This window comes from Suricata suricatta, chromosome 4 (genome assembly GCF_006229205.1).
Source record: "Suricata suricatta isolate VVHF042 chromosome 4, meerkat_22Aug2017_6uvM2_HiC, whole genome shotgun sequence".
In the NCBI taxonomy this organism is placed as follows: Eukaryota; Metazoa; Chordata; class Mammalia; order Carnivora; family Herpestidae; genus Suricata; species Suricata suricatta.
This window is the reverse complement of record NC_043703.1, coordinates 64,562,459-64,582,763: the sequence shown is the minus strand read 5'-3', so window position 1 is coordinate 64,582,763 and position 20,305 is coordinate 64,562,459. Positions and strand designations below refer to the sequence as shown.

The 20,305-nt window shown below is 41.2% G+C and overlaps 1 protein-coding gene across 7 annotated transcripts in view; it reads right to left on the bottom strand.

Annotated features, from left to right (window-relative positions):
* DCLK1 (doublecortin like kinase 1) overlaps positions 1-20,305 on the bottom strand; it is a 337,117-nt gene that overhangs the window by 12,733 nt on the left and 304,079 nt on the right. For 5 of the 7 annotated variants that reach the window (XM_029936850.1, XM_029936851.1, XM_029936854.1 and 2 more), the window contains one exon: positions 11,205-11,318. In XM_029936850.1, coding sequence (XP_029792710.1) covers positions 11,205-11,318 — 114 coding nt within the window. Of the gene's footprint in view, positions 1-5,733; positions 5,808-11,204; positions 11,319-20,305 lie in introns of all 7 variants that reach the window. The other 2 variants (XM_029936853.1, XM_029936858.1) reach the window with 1 other exon arrangement.

Here is a 20,305-nt window from a genome sequence, read left to right as displayed (position 1 = left end):
GGTATTTCCCTGAAGTGAAGACTATTAAAAGGGCAAAAGGTTGCCTCCTGGAATGAAACGTAGTCGCCTTCCAAGCTACTTCGTGGATGTCTCTTAAATGTTATTTCCTTCCTGCTCCAGGCAGAGCCGCCCCATGTTTCTCCACCACTTTTTTAAACACAGGCTCCTTCTGTGATCTGCTCTTAGTAGAATCCCAAATTGTCCTCGCTCTCTAGAATGGGTTTCTGATGGCCTCTCACCAGAGGGTTAAAATTGTACCACTTGCTGAGCTCAGCTTCTAGAGGACAAAATTCATGTGCTCCGCCTGCCTTACAGACCCCGATTTTCTCATGACAGAAGCTAAACTGAGCTGCCATCTTGTTTTCCCTTCATCATACTAGTAAACCAAAGAACAACCACGGCCAAAATTAACCTTAAGAAAATCTATGGAAATGTAGAATTTATGAAGCAGGTAAGATAGGGGTAATTCTTTTTACTACAAAACTTTACTGAAACACTTACTCTAGGGTTGCTATAAATGGAATGCTATCCTAGAGCAACTCCTAAATAATTTGATTGTCCAAACTGTAATATACTCCAAATCCTTCAAAAACATGTTTATCCTCAAAATTAAGTTTCCTCTATATTAATGCTCCCTTTATTATACAGTTCAATCATTAACCACTGATTCAACAGACATTTACTGAGGGCCTACTATGTGCCAGCCATTCCAGGTGGCAGAGCTACAGTTTTTAACCAACCCACCCAGTGGTACCTTTTTATTTAGAAACGTTTTCCCCCTAAAATAGGAGTGAAACAACTTATTACGGAAAAGCCAAAGAGTTAATATTTCAGCCTCTGCAGGTCATACAGTTCTTTGACCCAACTACTCAACTCTACCACTGTGTGGCAAACACAGCCGCAGGCAAATTATAAATGAAGGTGTGTGGTTGTGTTCCAACAAGACTTTCTTTACAAAAACAGGCAGTGGGCTAGACTTTGCCCACTGGCTGTAGTTTGCCAATCTCTGTCTTAGAGGGTAACATCTAAAACTTATAGTTCATGAGGATTTTTGGCAATAGACTACTTTAAGACCTACTTAATGCCACAAATGTTCATGAATAATATAAGTTACTCAGCAGTTTATCCCAATCAGAGCATCAAAAATGCTCCCGGTTCTACTTCAGTAACAAATGCTTTGATTTGCGGTGAGATTGGTTTTCTCAGGCAGATCTGTCTGTTGTGTTGAGTGGAAGACTTTCTCCTGGATGTGAGGGGGAACCTGGGAAGAAATCTTTTCTGAATTCTCCTTTGGGCAGGAGTCTGTAAAGGGGCACGTTAGCATAGGTAACTTATTCAATCTTGGCCACAGATTTGGGAGGTTGGTAATACTCTTCACGTGTTTCTAGATGGGGAAATTGAAAATCACAGAAAAACGTGTAATGTGCCTAACTAAGTTCGCACTGCGGAAAGTTTATTGGGCTGGATCCCAAACCAGGCCTTCCCAACAGCAATGTCATAAGCTCTCCGCACGTTGTGCTGCCAATCTTTAACCAAGTTCATTTCATCTCAATTTTCAGGACTTTTTGGCTTCTCAAATTGTCATGTGGCTCACATGTATTTGGGAATTATCTGGCTTCAGCAGATGGACATTTAAACTCTTAACAGAATAACAGTATGTTAATACTTATGGATTCAGTTCTTCATGACTATTCTTCCTACATACTTACACCTAATAAAATCTAAATCATATCACCAAACATCACTGGGGAACGTCTGGAGTCAAAGGATGACAAGAATAAATATGTAGGAGAGTGTGAATTTTTTTTTAATCAAAAAGAGAAAAAGAGATTCTGAAGCAAGGTCAAAAATAAATCTGATATTTTTGATCAATACTAAATGATGGAGGATGTCAAGAGAAGTTTAAAATCTCACTTCACCTTATACCCAATCAATAAGTCTTGGAATGCCAAGGCAACTTCTCATTTCAATACTAAGTACATTATATTTTTAAAAGACAGAGGGATATTGTTGCCATCCTCTCTCAAGGGGCCTCTGAAAATAAAAAGTCAAAATCTCAAACAGTGAGCACCCTGTTGGACTTGGTGAAACACTTATGTCTCACTCTTTCCCGTTTCAATACCATTCATGGACCTACAGTACTGCCCATCCCTTGAGTGAAGCCTCTTGGCTTCACTTTTTAACATCAAGGTACAGTTGCAAAACCAAACCTCTTACTTCCCTGATCCCTTCCTGTGCAATCACAGCTTGGGTGGTTTTGAAGTTTAAATCTATGCCTTTTCTACGTGTTAAACCCTCGGTTACAGAGAGTCTCGGGACTGGCTTGGTGGTTAATCCCTTGCTGGAACAGAGGCATCTGCTCCTCCTTCTGCCGCTCACTGGGGAGCGCCTTCTCCACTACGAAGGAGCAAGGCCAAGGCAACTCACAGCGGAACAACCTGCGTTGCCTGGAACTTGGTGTGGGCTTTTGGCTGCTGGCAGAGGCTGGCCTGGGAGCCCCTCTGACACCGGGCTGGGGGTCCTCCCTGGCTTTCGTGGGAACTCCTCTTTCAAACCTACACCAAGCAAGATGCATTTAACTGACCCCATTCCTTTTAACAGCCGAGCATGACAGCATTTTATAGCCTTGCAAAGACTGCACGCGGCTGCCACCGCTCTGCCTCATTACTCACTGTTTCAGGACGGTGCTAGAATCCAATATGCACATTTTAGTCACGTCTTGCCTGGGAACTCAACCACCCTTTTGTCCTAGCTCACCTCCGCATTTTATCTCTTTTAGCAGTTTTAGCTTATGTCTTGTTTGGATATTTGTTTTGTTTAATCGGGTTACCATGTTCTGGCTGTTGCCTTGTTCTGCGTGTGGAAGAGGCAGGGTTCTTCTGCGTGTGCTGTTGGCCAAAGCACCTGCCACGGTGACAGCTTCACTTGAGTGAGGCACGGGATGTGTGCGACCACATCCCTCTTGGATAAGGACACACCTTCAGGAGGGGAAAATGTAATGAGATGGAAGTAAGGCCATGAGGGAGTAGAATGGCCCAGGCGGCTCATTCCTCGGGGAGTGTCCCCTCTGGACTCAAGGTGTCAGGACCAAACTCCGGGAAAAGTGGGCCAAGCAGGACACAGCTTCCCTGGTTATGGCTTGGAAGCAGCTCTCGGTTAAGAGGCAAGAGAATGAAGGAGAGAAGGAGGAAACTGGACCCCCACCATTTCTCTACCATCACCAAAAAGCCCATTACGAGGGACATGACAATTCTGGGCACCCCAAAGAGAGGCTTCTTCCAGCCTAGGCCCTGATGTGAGCTGCTGTACAAAAAGCAACCCTGACCCCCAAGTGTTATGCTCAGAGAAGGGAAAACAGCCACGAGCACTTGTAAACACAACAATTGGGAGCGGGGATGTTTGCCTGTGATGATTGTTTATGTTGGAAGTTGGCTGCCACCATGGTTAGACAAATGCTCCCACTTCCGTGGAGATAAAAGGCAAGCATTTGCAATCAGCGAGGAGAGTGTGTTCGTTCTGAGGCTAAATGGCATTATAAAACTTCCTAATTAAGCATATATGCCGATGAGTTTTTAGCCTCGTTTCTCCAATTTAGCTTCACATACTGGGTGTGCTGTTTACTCCAGCATTAACTATAAACATTGTTGTTACTGCCCTCAGCTGGAAAACAGAGCAGTTTATGTGTGGAAGAAAAAAGAGATTATCTCCCATCTGCTCCTGCCCATTATTCAGGGATGTGTCATTTTGTCTGCTGATGGGAATCGTCACTAGGACTTCAGTCAAATGGCCTTTTTATACTTGGCCACGTTTATTAATTATTGTGTTTATTTGGCATTTTGCTCCCACCCTTAATCTCACAAATTTAGCAACATCATCTCCTAGAGTTTTCTTTTTGAAACAAGATTAATTTACATGTGCATTTTTTGGTATACCAATAGGCACAACTGTAATTAGACATATTTGATGCTTATTTTTAATTGTATATCGACTTTACTCATATTATTTGGTTACTATGCCTGAGGTTAGGAGACATACAATTAACAAAAGGGTAGAGCATGGAGAGATTCCATTTATATAAAGTACAAAACCAGGCAGAGCTAATTAATGTGGATAGAGCCCGGGTCAGGGTTTACCCTTGTGGCTCTGTGACCCTCCTGGAAGGGCCCTGAGCTGGGGGGCGGGGGGCGAGCTAATCTCCAGAGGTGCTAGAAATGTTCTGCGCTCGATCTGGGGGCCCTTACAGCGGCGTGCTCAGTTCGTGAGAATTCATGATACCTACATCCTTCTGAATGCAGATTATCCTTCAGGAAAAAGTGAAAGACAGGGAGACCATTTTTCTATTAAAAAGTCAAAAAGAAGAGTCTGCATAAAGGTAAATCCTGATTAACTCCCCCAAAAAAGGTTAAAAATAAAACAAAGCTCTTTCTATATGTATAAAATTAATTTACTTAAGTAAATAAAAAGGTGGTGTGCAATTCCTGCACGCATATCAGTCTAGAAGATACAAATAACCTTCCATGGTTTTTTTTTTTGCTTTAAACAGACTTGGAAATTATCATGATTTTAGTATATTGGATAGTTTGTTGAAGTGTGCCCTTTGTTTTGAGTATAGAAGTAAAACTTAGGAATTGGGGGTTAAAATTCCATATTGTGTGTGTATATATATATGTGTATATATATACACACACACATGCATATATTTCTTGTTTTGTAAAATTTAGTCGTCTAATTCATGAAACATCAGGTAGCCACAGACTCCATCACTTGAAGGAAACAAATACCAAAACCCCTGGAATTTTTCTTAGCAGACACTGAGATGTGGAGCTTTACCTGGAGATCATTTCAAAAACACTGAGATGGAGAATAAGAGTTCCTGGGACTTCTCAGAGTAAATTTTCCAAATCATCAAAAACCATCCTGCCTGTGATAACTTAAAGAGACACAAACAATGCCCCTTGAAGGAAATGCCAGGGCAGTTGACTAGAATAGAAAATGATTGGATAGAATTCTTAACCCAGTTAAAAAAAAAAAATCGATACCTCCCATACACAGTCCCTTTGCTTGCGCAGATGAGCCAGCTAAGTAATCTGACAGTTACAAAATATTGAAAAAGAAATTCATGCAATAGCTAGTACATAAAGGGATTTCCGGGGGAGAGAGGTAACAATAAAACAAAAACAAAACAAAACAAAAAGGTGGAGAATTTGAAAACACAAGCTTACCAACACACACAATGCATTCTATAGCTCATTGTACTTGGAGAAGCTTCTACTACTAACGTGTAAATGCATTGTTTCATCCATCTAAAAAGGTCAAGGTTGGGCTTGATGACTTTAAAATGACAGTATATACTTCTATAGAACGTACACTAAGGCACTATTGTTCTTCCATTTGTTAAGGACAGAAGAGCACCAGAAATCATTGTTTTAATTAGCAACATCAGGAAAAGGCTTTGGTATTAACACTAAATATACTGTCCTTTTAACTGTAAGGAAAATTGATACTGAGCATGTGCAATGGAAAGAAAGCTGGCAAATGTCAGTGTGAATAATGGGTGAAAAAAAGGAATGAGGGGGTGTGGCATCTCAATCAAGATTAAAATGAAACTGATAAAGCAGCATATGGACTGGATAACAAATCAAAAGCATGTTTATCCACTGAAGGAACTGGTTAATGGAGACTGCCAGCACGTTGCCATGGAAACACTGACTGTTGAGCTGCACCATCTCATACCTTATCCAATACATTCCTGGTTGTTGGTAGTAGTCCAAAGACCCTGATCTCTTGATGGTAAACCCGTGGTCCAGCTGAGCAGAGAGAAATGGGGGCAACTCAGTGGATCGACATTGTTCTAAAGAATTACGACTCCAGACCAAGCTGTTCTTCATTGACTATATATTTATATATAGTTACAATGCCTCTTCTGCAGGGTGACTAGCTAATATCCTCAATCTGCACATCGAAAATAAAAAGGCAAGAAAAAAACACTAATCCCTCGTGAATATCTCGGAAGCCAATTTGTTAGAATAGATCTAATTTGTCAGACAAGGTTGTGAATGCACATTTAATAATGTCCTCTCAATTTCAAAAGATATAAACACCTCTTCATATGCCATAGAATGGAAAATGCTATACAATTAAATAAAGTACTGAAATCAGTTTTAGCCACCTAAAAGAGAAAGCAGATCGGACCCCCTCCTCCCCCTCTTACCCCATCATGCTTAAATTTGAGGGCTTTATAAATATGAAATAAAAGATGACAAGAACCCTCAGGAATCACAGCAATTTGGGTTTCTTTCTTTAAGAGTTAATCTTCGAAAACAGAGCTCCTCTTAAAGGTGAATCTTAATTACATATCTGAATTAAAAGATATAATATAAAACAGGAAGTTTTCTCTATGAAGATATAGAAAATAAAATGAGAAATAGTTTCCACTGTATATTAAAAATGCATACGTACAGGTAAGAGCTTAAGATTAACAAAAGGTACAATAAATAGAAGACAGGGTAAGTTCTCAAAGTTGTTCATCCTGGAATAAGATGTTAGGCTTTGGCTATCTAGGAGTAAAAGGTTCAATCCCCAAATTTGAAAACAATAATCATACTGAACGCCCACTTGCCCATTCTCCCCGTGAGAGGATGCACCACGCACACCTTTCTTTAGAGACGCCCGCGAGTGCTTTCAAGTGTGGCGCTGGCGCAGTGCTGACAGTTCCTACTTCTGAATTCACAAAGGCTTTGCAAAAACATGCCGGGCACCAGACGTTTAAACTAAAATCTGCTTGGAGGATTCGGTGTTCTGATTATTTAAACTAGGCTATCCCAGTGTTCACGGAACAGCAATGTGAGATTTTCATCTTTAAAAAATGTGCATTTCGTTTCATTTAGGGGGGAAAAAATACCCAAGTACCCTTGCGGATAGGGAGTCCTATGAAGTCCTGCGCTTCTGTTCCAGTCAGGAGTCAGCTACTTAGTAACTAGTCCTCTGTTGCCATCTACAGGCCAAGTGTCCCATAACAGGACATACACAGGAAGGCACTGGTGCCACTGGCTATCACTGTACAACTCAGCTTCCCAGAATCACAATTATTTGCACACTGATTAGTATGGATTTGTTCAATTAGACTGGAATGTCCTATTTGCATGAGCAAAATGCAAAGGAAGAACTTTTAAAGCATTAGGAAAATTATCAGTTAAAATAATAAACAGAATTAAATGAGGAAAAATAAATTGGAACTGACATCTTAGTCATCGGTTCTTCATCAAGCTGAGCAAATCTAATAACGCCTCCCTCCCTCCCTCCCTCAGCTCCCAAGAAGTCCACCGTTAAAATGTCATCTCTAATTCCATTTTATGTCTGTAAATTGCATTTTAATAACCTTTTGTTTCCCTTTCTCTGTTTTGTGTGTGTGTGTGTGTGTGTGTGTGTGTGTGTGTGTGTGTGTGTTAATCTCCCCAACTACCGGGAAAGGTAGTAAAGAGACAATGGAGTCTTTCTGAGAAAGCAGAGTGCTGCGTTTACAAGGATAGCAATGGGTTTCCACTAATCACGTCACCTGACCTCAATGTCAGAACACCCTTTCTCCTTTTAGAAGGGCCGATGATTCCCGTGAGCTGCCAGCTGGTAATTACTCTCCTGGCCAACTGGAGGACCTCTTGCAACCTTAATATAAAGTTATCATTTGTCCTTTCTTTGGTCTTAATAATGCAGGGGTGGGAAGCAGAGAAGAAAAAAAATGACAACAGGAACAAAAAACACTGAGGTTCAGAACCACGAGCGCATGTTAAACTATGCTCATGTCATAAATTACATCTGAGACTAGATCCTGTTTGTTATGACAGGATGCTCTTTTTCCTTTGTCACTCTGGGAAAGAAAAAGTGTCATGAATTCCTTTATAAGCATTGCTGATCTCCAGTGGGTAGTTAGATTTCTAACTAAGGAAAGAGGAGCGCCAGTTAAAGATTAATGATTTAATTGTTGACTTCCTGAAACTACAAGCTGACTGATACAAAATACCATTTTTTTCATTTTAAAGGGTGTGTATAATTTCCAAACAATTAGTCACATAAAGGCAGCTTAAAATTAAAATGCATTATTTTCAAGCCTCTGGGGAGAGCATACATGCCTATGGGAAAAAAAACTCTGAACGAAATGTATGCTGGTTTTCTTATCTATCAATAGAAGCCATTGCATGATATTAATTATAGGAATTTTTCATGTAGGTGAATTAATAATTATAGAGCATTATTAAATTGTCAAATGGTGTTTACAGGATGCACCATTTGTGAAGGATATTCCTCCTACCTCCCACTTACAGTCTGCCCCAGAGCAGATGTCATTTTTTTACAGTTTTACTTGAGTTTGATTTGGAATACAGTTGACTCTGGAACAATGAGAAAGTTAGGGATGCTGACTCCCAGCACAGTCAAAAATCCATGTATAACTTTTGAGTCCTCCAAATTTAACTACTAAAACTTACTGTAGACTGGAAGCCTTACTGATAACATAAGCAGGATATTAACATATATTTTATATATGTATTACATACTGTGGAAATAAAGTAAGCTGGAGAAAAGAACACATCATTAAAAAAATCATAAGAGAAAATACACATACAGTCTTATATGTATTCATGTCTGAGTGGACCCATGCAGCTCAAACCCATGTTGTTCAAGGGTCAACTGTATTATTTAATGCCAAGGCTCCTTTTTCTTGCAATGGTCTTGAGACTTAGTCTTTGCCCCTTAAGAATGGGAAAACTGCTGTGGAGTATAAATGACTTATCTAACGCTATTCTGAAAGTTAATCACAGAGGCAGCCAAACTGGCCAATTTCTCATCCCCAGCCCTGCCATGTCACCGGTGACCTCCCCCAGGTTCTAATGGAGGGTGTGGTCATCAATGAGAGAGAAGCCCTCTGGAGTGGGCGCACAAAGGCACGTGTCATTGAAGGCCAGGTTCTCCTCAAACAACGCCTCAAATTCACAGTTGTGTTCTCTCTCATGCTTGCAGTATTAACAATACTGATGAACATGTGAATTGTGCTGTAGAGTGGACAAGGCACTTTCCCAGATATTTCTCCAAATAGCTAATTATTTTGAGTCTGAGTTAAGCTGATGATGTTTTTAGATGTGTAGTGAATAAAGAAGATTCAATAAGCACACAGCTAATGTGTACACTCAGCCATACACAGTTCATTTTACAATTTATAAGGATATTACTAGTTTGTAGAGTTTCCATAGAAACATGTTAGTGATGAACTGAGAAACTGATATGGAATTGTATTCAATATGGCCCAATCACGATATTTGGGTGGGGGGTGGAATCTATAGGCCTTGATCTTCAAATACCAGGTTAGAGTTTTTCTGAGATCTACTTAGATAAAGTTTTAATAAACTCAGATGGATTAGGTTTTGGAATTTATCCCAATTTGATGAAAGTAGGATTTCTCCTCAAATCGGTGGTGTCTATCCATTGGAAAATTGCCCTGAAGTTCCTGCCATTAGTCATTATAAGACTCCCAGAATACTGTGAACAAACCATTACTGAGCAACCAAGGCAAACTTAACCAAAAACTAATTAAAATAAAAGACCGAGAAAAACAAAAACCAAAAACAAAGTGACAGAGGCGGAAAAGCACCCTTCCTAGCAGCCGTAAGCCCTCAGCAGGAGCAGAAAACCAGTCCTTTTCATGGACAAGCGTGCTGGCAGTCCATTCCAAAAGAAAGTTGTGGAGTCGAATGTTTTGGAATGGACTTTTATCTTGAATGAATGATGAAAACAGAGTATAGAAGGTCTGGTTTAGTGGAGAATCGCTATGAGATTGTTACTTCCAAAAATTACTGACTATCAGCCGATAACAAAGAACACTGACATCTATAAAGACATGAAGGACAATGTACTTCTACATTGAATTTCCTTAGAAAGAACTCGAGAGAGAGGGCAAGAAGAATAACTTGGGATTTTCAACCCTCGGCAGCACTGAGAAGAAGCATCTGAAAGAGTCTGCTTTGTATTTAGCACTGTGAGTGTGCTCGTGAGCCACTTACTCACATGTAACTCACTGTTGAAAGGGTTCCATCAAAAAACACAAAATGCCAACAGTACGAAAAAGTGTATGCGTACATTTGTGCCATCTGCAAATTCTGGAAGCTCATATCGAAAATTTAGTAACCCGGATCTGGGAATGATTGTACTGAGTATGTCACTTATCTATCTTTAGTTTATCTGAGCTCTAGTACAACCAAAAAAGAAAAAGAGAAAGGAAATAAAGACACCTGAAGAGTGGTAAAACATTCAGTACTCTTCATGAGCAATAAGGTACTGTTTAGCAGCATAAATGCTTTTTAAAATTCAACAATGTAGTGCGTGAGTTCTTTGTTTAGAAAAGAAAAACAGCTCAAGTGATTTCACTTTGAATATGCTGTTAAAATTTACATACTCTGAAAAAAGAGGAAATTATTAAAAACTCAAGTAATCTGGGACTTGAATATATTTACTCTAGAATATGACACCAGGAAGTATGAGGTTTCATTATTTCTCTGCCCAATTTAATCTTTGCCTAGAGCTGCTATCAAATTGCATAAAGTGTATGTCTGCATGTATAGAACAGGAAAAAAAAAATCCTTGTGCAGCCACATCAATAAAATGGTAAATGGTAAAAGACTTTCAACTTTAAAAACAGAAATTTTAAGGAGCAAGACACCATTATTTCTTTGGGTGTTCACAGCAATTCAGTTTCACTGAAAAGCATACTGTGCAAGCCTTCTGCTGTGTTTTGGCTTTCATCTGGGTCTCGTACAAAGATCTATAGTGTTCCGATCTCTCGCTGCAGTGTTGTCTCTCCCGGCTTCCCTCTCCCTCCGGGTCTTGGCAAAAGGACACTCTTTTTCTCAGAGCCCCAAAGTTTGCATTGGCACAGAGACCACTGTGGGGGAGGTTTTCTGCTTTAAAAAATAAATCATGAAATTAATATACACTGCAAGACACCCTGGAGGTGTTGGATAATGATGTGACTCCTAGGGAAATGTTCGGCAAAAACACATAATATATATAAGCCCCAAACCTCCTCCGGTGCATGAAATGGTCGAGCTGTCTAAAGAAATGACCCGCTCTGCTGTCTCTGGGTGGAGTCTCCTGAGGAATGCCTGTCTCTTAGGTGGACTGCTTTTAAAAAGTTATAGGTGGATATTTCAGATGCTTACTGCTATGACAGAAACTCCAGCTGCTGTGCTATTCGGCTTGGGGCCTGTGTTGAAATGCTTCTTTATCTTTCCAGCTACTGACAGCTGATGTTCGTTTTCTGGGAGGCCGTCATCCTGGGGAAAAAAAAAAAAAGAAATGAAAAAGGAAGAAAATGAGATAAATGGAAAATGAGGCCAAGAACTTCTAGTAGTGGGCGGTGATCTTATAATTCGTAAGATTTCAGAAATAAACTAACCAATGTCTCCTCGTTAAACACGGTTGTTGGAAGTGCTGCTCGGAGGTCTCATTCATTTCCACATTTGCCCTAAAGTTAACGTGCTATGTCAATCTGTCCCTAAATAAAAGTTTTTGTTTCTGCTTTTGGTTTCTAATAAAATTGATTTCAGCCATGACTCTAGGGACATATGTCAAAGAGCAAGTTAAAACTGAACAACAACAAAAATCAATGTAAACATCTTCTTCTTCTTTTTTTCTGAACCAAGAGTTTTATCCTCTTAGCCCATCATTCAGGCCCCCAAATGAGGAAACTGACAGTCTTGGGCTCATGCAAAGGCCTGTAAATAAACACAGGCTGATTCCACAGCTACTCAATCGACCATTCTATAATCCCAGACAACCTTCCAGGCAAAATTCTTCCTTGAGTTTTAAATCCTCCTTGCTGCCTTCAAATCATCTGTTATTTTGACACACTTCACATTGGAGCTCATTTTAACGAAGGCTTCTGCTCTCTGCCGGAGCTGTCTATGATGGAGGCTAGACAGATCGCTCCCCTTTGCTAAATACTGTTAGGATAACAATAACCAAAGCCATAAGTATGTGCCACCACTTACTGGTTCATGTTGAGAAGGCTGCCCAATCCTTGAAGACAGAGACTGTGTTTTGTTCACTACAGAACCCTCGGGACTTGGCATAGGGCTTTGGCACATGGTAGATACTTACTACACATTTGTGGAATAAATGAATGAATGGATAATAAAGTGTTTGTTACTATCTGTTAAAACCAAAATTCCTGGCAAGATTTCAACACCATTCATCATTTCTCTCCCTTTCCTTTCCATCATTTTGCATGTTAGTTCTTGGCTCCACCCAGGAAAATAAATTGCTGCTTCCCTAGCATAATATGCTTGCTCTTTTACATAACCTAGTCTCTCCTGCTTTCAGTATTTGGCTATTCATTTAATCAGTAGGAACTGCATGTCCACAGTGGACCAGGCTCTACAGTGGGGGGTTGGGGAGGGGAAGATAGTGAGCAAAATAGGCATGGGCTTTGCTCCTATGGCCTCTCTTTTTCTTCAAAACATGGGTCCCTATCACCTGTTCTAAAACATTTTTTCTCTACTAAGCATAACTCATTACAACAGTTCTTCTGTAAACTCTTAATGCTTTTTCATTATATATATTTGCACTATCTACATTCTTGTGATGTTAGGTGATTTTGTACATATATAACTTACATATGTAACTAACACATACAGAGAGAGCTTATAGTTATACATATGATATCTAGTCAACTCTGAACTCTTGTCCCTTTTGTGCCACATCTTCCATATTTTCTATAATCTTTCATGTTAGCACTTGGTTCAGTTCCCTGCTCACAGTGGGTAGCCAATTTATGATATCCTTGGACTGATTTATTAATGGCTAGAAGAAGGAACCATTATTATGCTTATTAAGTCATATCGGAAATCAAATCTGGAGGAAAGATGCTTTGTAGTGATTGCAGAGTAAGTTCAAAAAGTTTTTAAAAATCCATATTGTGAAAAGAGTCAGAAATAAAGTGAAGGTCAATTAGGGTAATAGTGGGATAATATTTGGGGGGAGGAACAGAACAAGGACACATGAAGCACTTCCTCTGTCCGGGGCTGTGCCTCAGACGGCAAGGGGTGGGAGAAAAATGACCTCTGCCCACTAGAACCTTGTGGGCTGAGAGACAGGGTAGGTGCACACAATGTCAAATAATAAAGCAGGTCAAGAAATAAGACAGAGAGGCCATGAGGCATGTAGCCTCATGGCTCAGCTAGAAATACGGAAGGAGTTCAGAGGAGAGCGGATGTATTTTCAGTTGTGAACAGAGAAGACTTCATTTTGGAGGAATGTGGGCTCCAGCCTGGTCTTTAACGGTGGGGGAGCAACTGATTGGTAGAGAAGAGGAAATCAATGTTTTGGTGTACAGATGTGAGTGGGTGGAAAACCTCAAGGCATGTTTGCCAAACAATGAGTTAAGCAGTTTATCTCCAGTTAAGAGTATGTGGGACAATAATGATGGAGAAAGCTGAAAAAAAAAAAATCAACACACACACAAAAACAGACTGGACACAAATGACTACGAAAAATATCCAGAAATGGAAGCCCTAATCCCCCTTAGGAATAAAAGCAATGCTTTTTAATAAGAGGGGTGTAAGGGTAGGAAGTACAGAGGACTAATTAATTGCCCTTTACTCAGAAAGATTTGGAATTATGCAACCCAGAGCTTTAAACACAACGGTGAATCAACAGTGTATGCGGAACACTTTTTTAATGGTAGAGGAAACACGACGAGGCCTTTGAATCTAAGTTAGAATTTTGGGAGCATTTAAACATTTGACGAGGGATGAAATGATTAGTGTCACGTATTAGTGTCATGTATTTGGCACAGGTTGGGGTTCTGCCTGAGTGGAAGGGAGCAGCCTGACAGAAGGGTTCCCCTCCAAGATTATACATGTAAATCATCTCTTAATAGATTTCCAAGCTAGCTCAGTCAAAGTGATTTGTATGCATTTTAGATTATAAGCGAATTTGAAAAACATAATCTGGGAGTAGGTTGAAGGAAGGTTTTTCTCTTTAGGATGAAAAAAAAAAAAACCCAGCCCTTGAGCGTATCTGTAGTCTCAGGCTCAGGAGCTGCTGGAAAGAAAGAGCTGGAAGACAGGAGAAAGGGGCTAATCAGGGTGAGGGGCAGGGATAGAAGAGAAATGAAGCAGTTCGCCCTGGGGAAGTACAGGTTTACCTCTTTGTCTGAGGCAAGGTGCAGTTAGGAGAAAAAGAGTGTGGTCAACTTGGAGGTAGAAAAGAGCAAAGATAGAAGAGAAAGGCAGGGAGAGGAAGTGTTAACTGCTATGTGGCCCTGGGTGAGAGATCTACATCTATGGTCCCCTTAATCCTCAGATTATCCTCCATGAGAGGCATTATTAGTCCCATTTTGAAGATGAGCAAACTGAGGCTCAGCAAAGGTTACGTGATTTGCTCAAGGTTGCAGAGCTAGAAAGCGGTTGAGTCAGGACGGAACCGAGTCTGAGAGTACTCTTTCCAGGACTCCACACGGCATCCATCCAGAGCATTCTTTAGCATGGCATCCTTTACAATAGGGCTCTCTCAGTGCTAAGTGGAAGGGTTCCGTCAGTCATCTTTGCCGTGATGAAAGTGGCACAATGGCAAGGAGAAAGAAGGATTAGATTAGAGGCTGAAAAACCCGAAGAATACCTGGACAGGTCTCCGGGGAGCCTGGGACGGCATCTGGATGAAGGTCAGTAAAAGGAAGAGTGAACACTTCAGGGAGCCCAGTGGAATGCCGTTGACTTTTACGTCAAGGAGAGGCCGGAAGTCTAGTACCTAGAGCCGGGATCTCCAATCCTATGTGGAGCAGGCGGTGTGAGAAGGCCTGGCTAACGGGGGATGACACGAAGTTGCAGAGGGTCCCAGTGTGGCCCTGAGATCCTCACTTACTGGTTAACAGGCTGGGTTTGATGACAGAGACAACAAACAGCAGGGATTCCCCAGGAGCGGCCCCTTCCGGACTTCTGGAGGGAGAGCCCCCACCCCCCCCCACCCCATCCAGCTCCTCACTTCCTCACCGGTGTCACTGCGGTCTGGAATTTCTTTTACCTGGCTTTTCTCCCCCTGCCAGTTCCCGAGCCCGGAGTCTGCTTTCTCACCACCCTCAGCAGGGACTTCGTTATCATTTCCCGGCTCTGTCCTGGTCCTAATCTCCTGTCAAGATTCCGAGCAACTCTTTTAGATGTTGGGTCCTGGGGGTTCAGGCCTCCAGCTTTAAATTCTCATGTAGCTTTCAGCTTCCCTTGGGTTATTAGTTCACGCGGAAGCAATGAAAGTCCCGAAACAACCCTCACAAGTTGTCAGAGATGCTTCTGACTTCATAAATCTTAAAACGTTGCAGGGTTTGTCTGTTCTTTTCCCAATGAAATAAGGTATCTCAACTAGAGAAGGTGGGGAGGGAGAGTGCTTGTGCGCACACACACACACACACACACACACACACACCCCTCACAGCAACTGAAAGTCTGCAGAGTTTCTACATCAATTTTGAAGGCTCTGAGCATAATTGGATTAAAAGACATAAACAACTGACTTTGTAGGGACCTAATCTGTACCTGAGGCATACGGATGGATGATGGAGATTTAGCTAACTTACTGTCTTGCATCAATAAAATAAATAGGGCCATTAAAAACATACATTTTTATATATACATCTTTATCGCCGTTATTCTGAATAGATTGTGTGCCAAAAATGTGCTATGAATTTCAAAACGTGACAAACCTGGCAGAGTGTTACAAATAGTTATAGTATTATTACCATACGTTCTGGTATGTCGTTTCTGGGAGTAGTTTCTGAAGTCTGACACGGGCTGGTTGTGGTTTGAGGTTAGTGGTTTTTGATTTAGAAATTCCCATCCACCACTTGGCAGAGCATTGCAGCTGACAAGAACAAAATTAGTTTGCAAAATGGAAAATGAACTCTCACAGCTGTCTGTAGGAGACCCGGCCTCCCGGTCTCCATTTCTCCAGCGGATGTTGGGGAGCAGCTGTGAGGAGGGGCATGGGGGCCTGGATGTGAAGTCACTCGGTGGAGTGAATTCTCCGCTTTCCTCAGGGAAACCATTCCCGGGGCCATGCTTTAGGAAACCCTCCTCCCTCACGGGTTTTTGTTTTTGACTCATGGATCTGGTTTTCAGTCAATTCATTACCAGACTCTATTATTAATAATATCTGTGAATTTATGAGAAAGTGCGGCAGTTGTGAGCAGTTTACTACCAGAATATCTCGATTTCATTTTAAGTAATCTCTCAAGTACATTAGAGTACTCTTCAATAGAAGCTTCATTTGGCATCTCGGGGTCTGGCCCCTTGACTCTTGTTAACCATCTCCAGCTGGACGGCACCCAGGACCTTTGACTCCCTCCAGCGTGGCCCTCTGCATCCCCTGTGTCCACAATTCACACTGCACTCGAGGAGAAAATGTGAAGTAAATTAAGATCTAGCTTGGAGAAAGGACAGGATAAGATGCCTGAATGGAAAGTGGAATTCCATGTCATCATTCATAATTTATGACCATAAAGAGGTGGTTTTATTTATTATTACAGTATCACTAGGGGTTCTCTTAATTTCTGCCAGCACAAGACGAATGCATGTAAATTTTCTATGTGGGGAGAGCTGCTTTTAATTAGCATGGGATATCTTGGTAGATTATCCAGGCTCTTGATTTTTCTTCTTCCTCTTTTTCTTCATTCTTTTTGGATATCATGGCTTAGTAGTATCTTTTTAAAAGAGGAGGTAGGTGAGATAAAGGCAATAAAATAAAGTTTAAAGGCCAGGAAGGTGATAGGAGGTCTTGAGTTGCCTAAATAACTACACTTGACTTATGTAAACCCATACTTTCCACCAGGACAGAGGTTCTGAATCTTGGTATCTCTTAAAAGTCCTGATGCCTTCCCAGATGCCCATGTAGACTAATTCAGAATCTCTAGAGGCAAAATCCAGGCATCAGACCTTGTGCTAGAAACTCCATTGACCTTCATGCTACAGATTTTTTTAAGGCTCAGTTTCCTCATTAGTAAAATCAGGAAAATAACTGGTGGTAAAACACACACTCATAATATTATAGCATTGAGATGGACCTTCACCCTCATATCAGGAAAATAACATCAAATAAAGCAGGTCGGCACTTTAAAAATAAAAATGTGGGGCTCAGTTAGTTGAGCTTCTGACTTCGGCTCCGGTCATGATCTCATGGTTCATGGGTCTGAGCCCCGGCAACGGGCTCTCTGCTGACATCTCAGAGCTTGGAGCCGGCTTTGGATTCTGTTTCCCTCTCTCTCTGCCCCTCCCTTACTTGTGCTCTATCTCTCAAAAGTAAACATTAATTTTTTTTGAAATATAGTAATATATTTGGAATATTACAATGGTGATAATTTAATTCTATTTACAAATAAGAATTTTTTTTCTAGAAATGCCAATTAAGTTTATGAACTTATCACAAACCTACATTTTCTATCAATTAAATGTTGCTTGGGGGAAAGTGACTCAACCTTGTCCTCAGTCCCTGGAGTGATCAAGAAGTATATTGCCTATTTCAGACTCTTATGTGCCTAAGTCCTGTGGCTCTCCACTAGCTGACTACTAAGATAAATAAATTTAGCCAGAATAAGGAATAGTATGACACTGGAGAACACACAGAGCCAAGATTGCACACATGATCTGCATAGTGCTTGGAGCACACTAATGGATTTTTTTGGGAGTGGGTGGGTGAGGGGGTTTTCCTTCTTAATCAAACTTCAACAATTTGCATTTCATCAGCACATAGCAGCAAGTGAGGGTTGTTGCTCCTCTCAGACCCAAATTCCCCAAATTTTTATCGAGTACCTACACGGTTCTAAGGTTTGAAGACCAACCTCTCAGACTCTTCAGATATCTTATCCTTTCTCCATCCTTATAACAACCCGAGAGGCTGATTCTATTATCTCCATTTCACTGACACAAAGGAGCAAAATGACTGTTCCAAAGCCACACAGGAGGGTGAGCTGGTGCTCCTAGAAGTCCACATTCCTCTCCTAGACACCTGGCTACACACTGATGCTGCCATTGCCCATCTGGTTTGCTGGAACAATCCACCAAGAGGCCTCACTCATGACTTCCAGTAACAGAGCAGAGGCCCAGAACACCACGGAGCATGGTGGGATTCCCACTCGGAGTGAATGAAAAAGTGAGTCTAGGGTTTAAGGTTAAACCAAGTGACTTTTGCTGACTAGATTTTCCCACTCTGTTGCCCTACTCTCTATTTCATGAGACTGCCTTTTCAATTCCAAGGGCACCAAGTGAAAAGGTCACTGTATAAGCAACAGAGAAAATTAGGACAAATGAGAGAACAGGAAATGCTTTCCGATGACTTCCTCAGGGCTCATATAATTATTATTACCTTTTCCCCCCTAAGCTAGAATCCTCGGTGGTAATCAGATATAATTTGATCACCAAATGCAAAATGCCTTATTAAATGGACTTCCTTTTAAATTCCTAACGTATTTATTTTGATTGCTTGCTTGTTCGTTTTGTTGGCCTTGGAGACCTCCATGAATATGAAATGCTGGTTATGAGAGCTATGTATGTTTCTTCATTTATGTTTTCGAGACAAGAATCATTTTTCTGACCTAGTCACTACATAAATATAATTTCAAAAGTTAAGCAGTCACTTCACACATTTTAGGTTCTTTACAAAAATTTTTTAAAATATTTGCTAACATCAATATTTTTTCCCTTAGAATCTAAGGTCTATTAGAATTACATTTTTTTTTAAGTTTATAACCTCCTAGCTAATTCCTTAAATGTTATCCTTGCTTTTAGGACATGTCTTTAGGGAATCTGAGAGGGAAAACTAAAATGAGAGCAGAAGTCCAAGTTTTAGAGGGAGTGGCGGAGCCTAATTATCAGCAAAGTGGGACCATGTGTGAAAATGTGTACAAGGCAGGCTGCGAAGGCAGAAAGTTACCGCTGAGATACGTACATTCTGCCTTAGGAAAAGGAGCAACGTAGGTTTTCAAAGGTAGCAGCCAAAATTCTTCTTAATTTTGTTTCTTGACCCCCCTGAGTTGGGATACGTATGGAGGTAGGGTCATTTGGTTTGGAATCAGAGTAAGGCTGTTTCCCTTTGCATCCCAGCCCCCTCCTATATATAGCCAAATTTGCTCACCTTCACAAATTGATCTTAGAACAAATATGCAGGCCCTGCTGAGCTTGCTCTGTTGGACAGCCTCCTCCAGGAGGGAGCCTTGGTGTTTCCCCTCCCCCCACACTGGCACTGGCGGGGAGCCCTTCCCCCACTGCCACATGAGGGTCTCCTTCTTTCCAAGCTTCCAAGGACAGGCTTGGCATGTAGTGGTCCTCTGAAGAAAATGCATTTAAAAATCTAAAATGGCTATTTATAGTTCACGAATCTCTTTCCTCTGTGGCTCTTTTTAGCCTGCTAAAGCCATGTTTCAAATTCAGATTTTCTGGTTTATTCTGTGTGGTCATAGTCCCAACTCTTTCTAGTGCTAACATCCAATTCGACAATTTGTAGATCATGGGCTTTATTTTGTTTGTTTTTTAATGTTTATTTATTTATTTTTGAGAAAGATCGAGAGAGACAGAGTGAGCAGGAGAGGGGCAGAGAGAGAGGGAGACACAGAATCTGAAGGAGGCTCTGGTGCAGGGCTTGAACTCCTGAACCGTGAGACCATGACCTGGGCTTGAACTCATGAACTGTGAGATCATGACCTGAGCTGAAGTTGGACGCTTAACCAACGGAGCGGCCAAGGCGCCCTGATTATGGGCTTTTACTTAGCATGTGGATCAGTCAGAACAAACTGCTGCCACCAAGAAAGGCTGCAGCTGACTTGTGCCTCTTCCTCCCTGATATCTACGGGAAAGGTGCCATGACCCGGGTAAGTTACTTTGTTTGGAAAGGTTGCTAACTTCTATAACAATTACGCTATGAAGTAAATATGCATTCTTTTGCAATATTTGGAGTGCTTTCACAGAGAACAGAGGATCGGTAGATGCAGATGTGGCGCATGGGACTTTATCCTTGGAGTGAGGATACCTGGCTGCAAATTCTGGCTCCATTTAAGCATTGCAGCTTCGGGCAAGTCACTCACCATAGTCTCCGTCTCTTCTGTAAAATGGGTACAACACCACCCACTCTGCCTATCTTCTAGGTTTATTATTAGGCTTAGATGAGAAGCTTCCTAACTTCCCCCACTTCATAAAAAAGGGTAACTTTTGTTTAGCACCCTGGAGTAAACGCAAAGGTTTTGAAGCTGGAGATGACCACTCCTGGACTCCAGCTGCTCTAC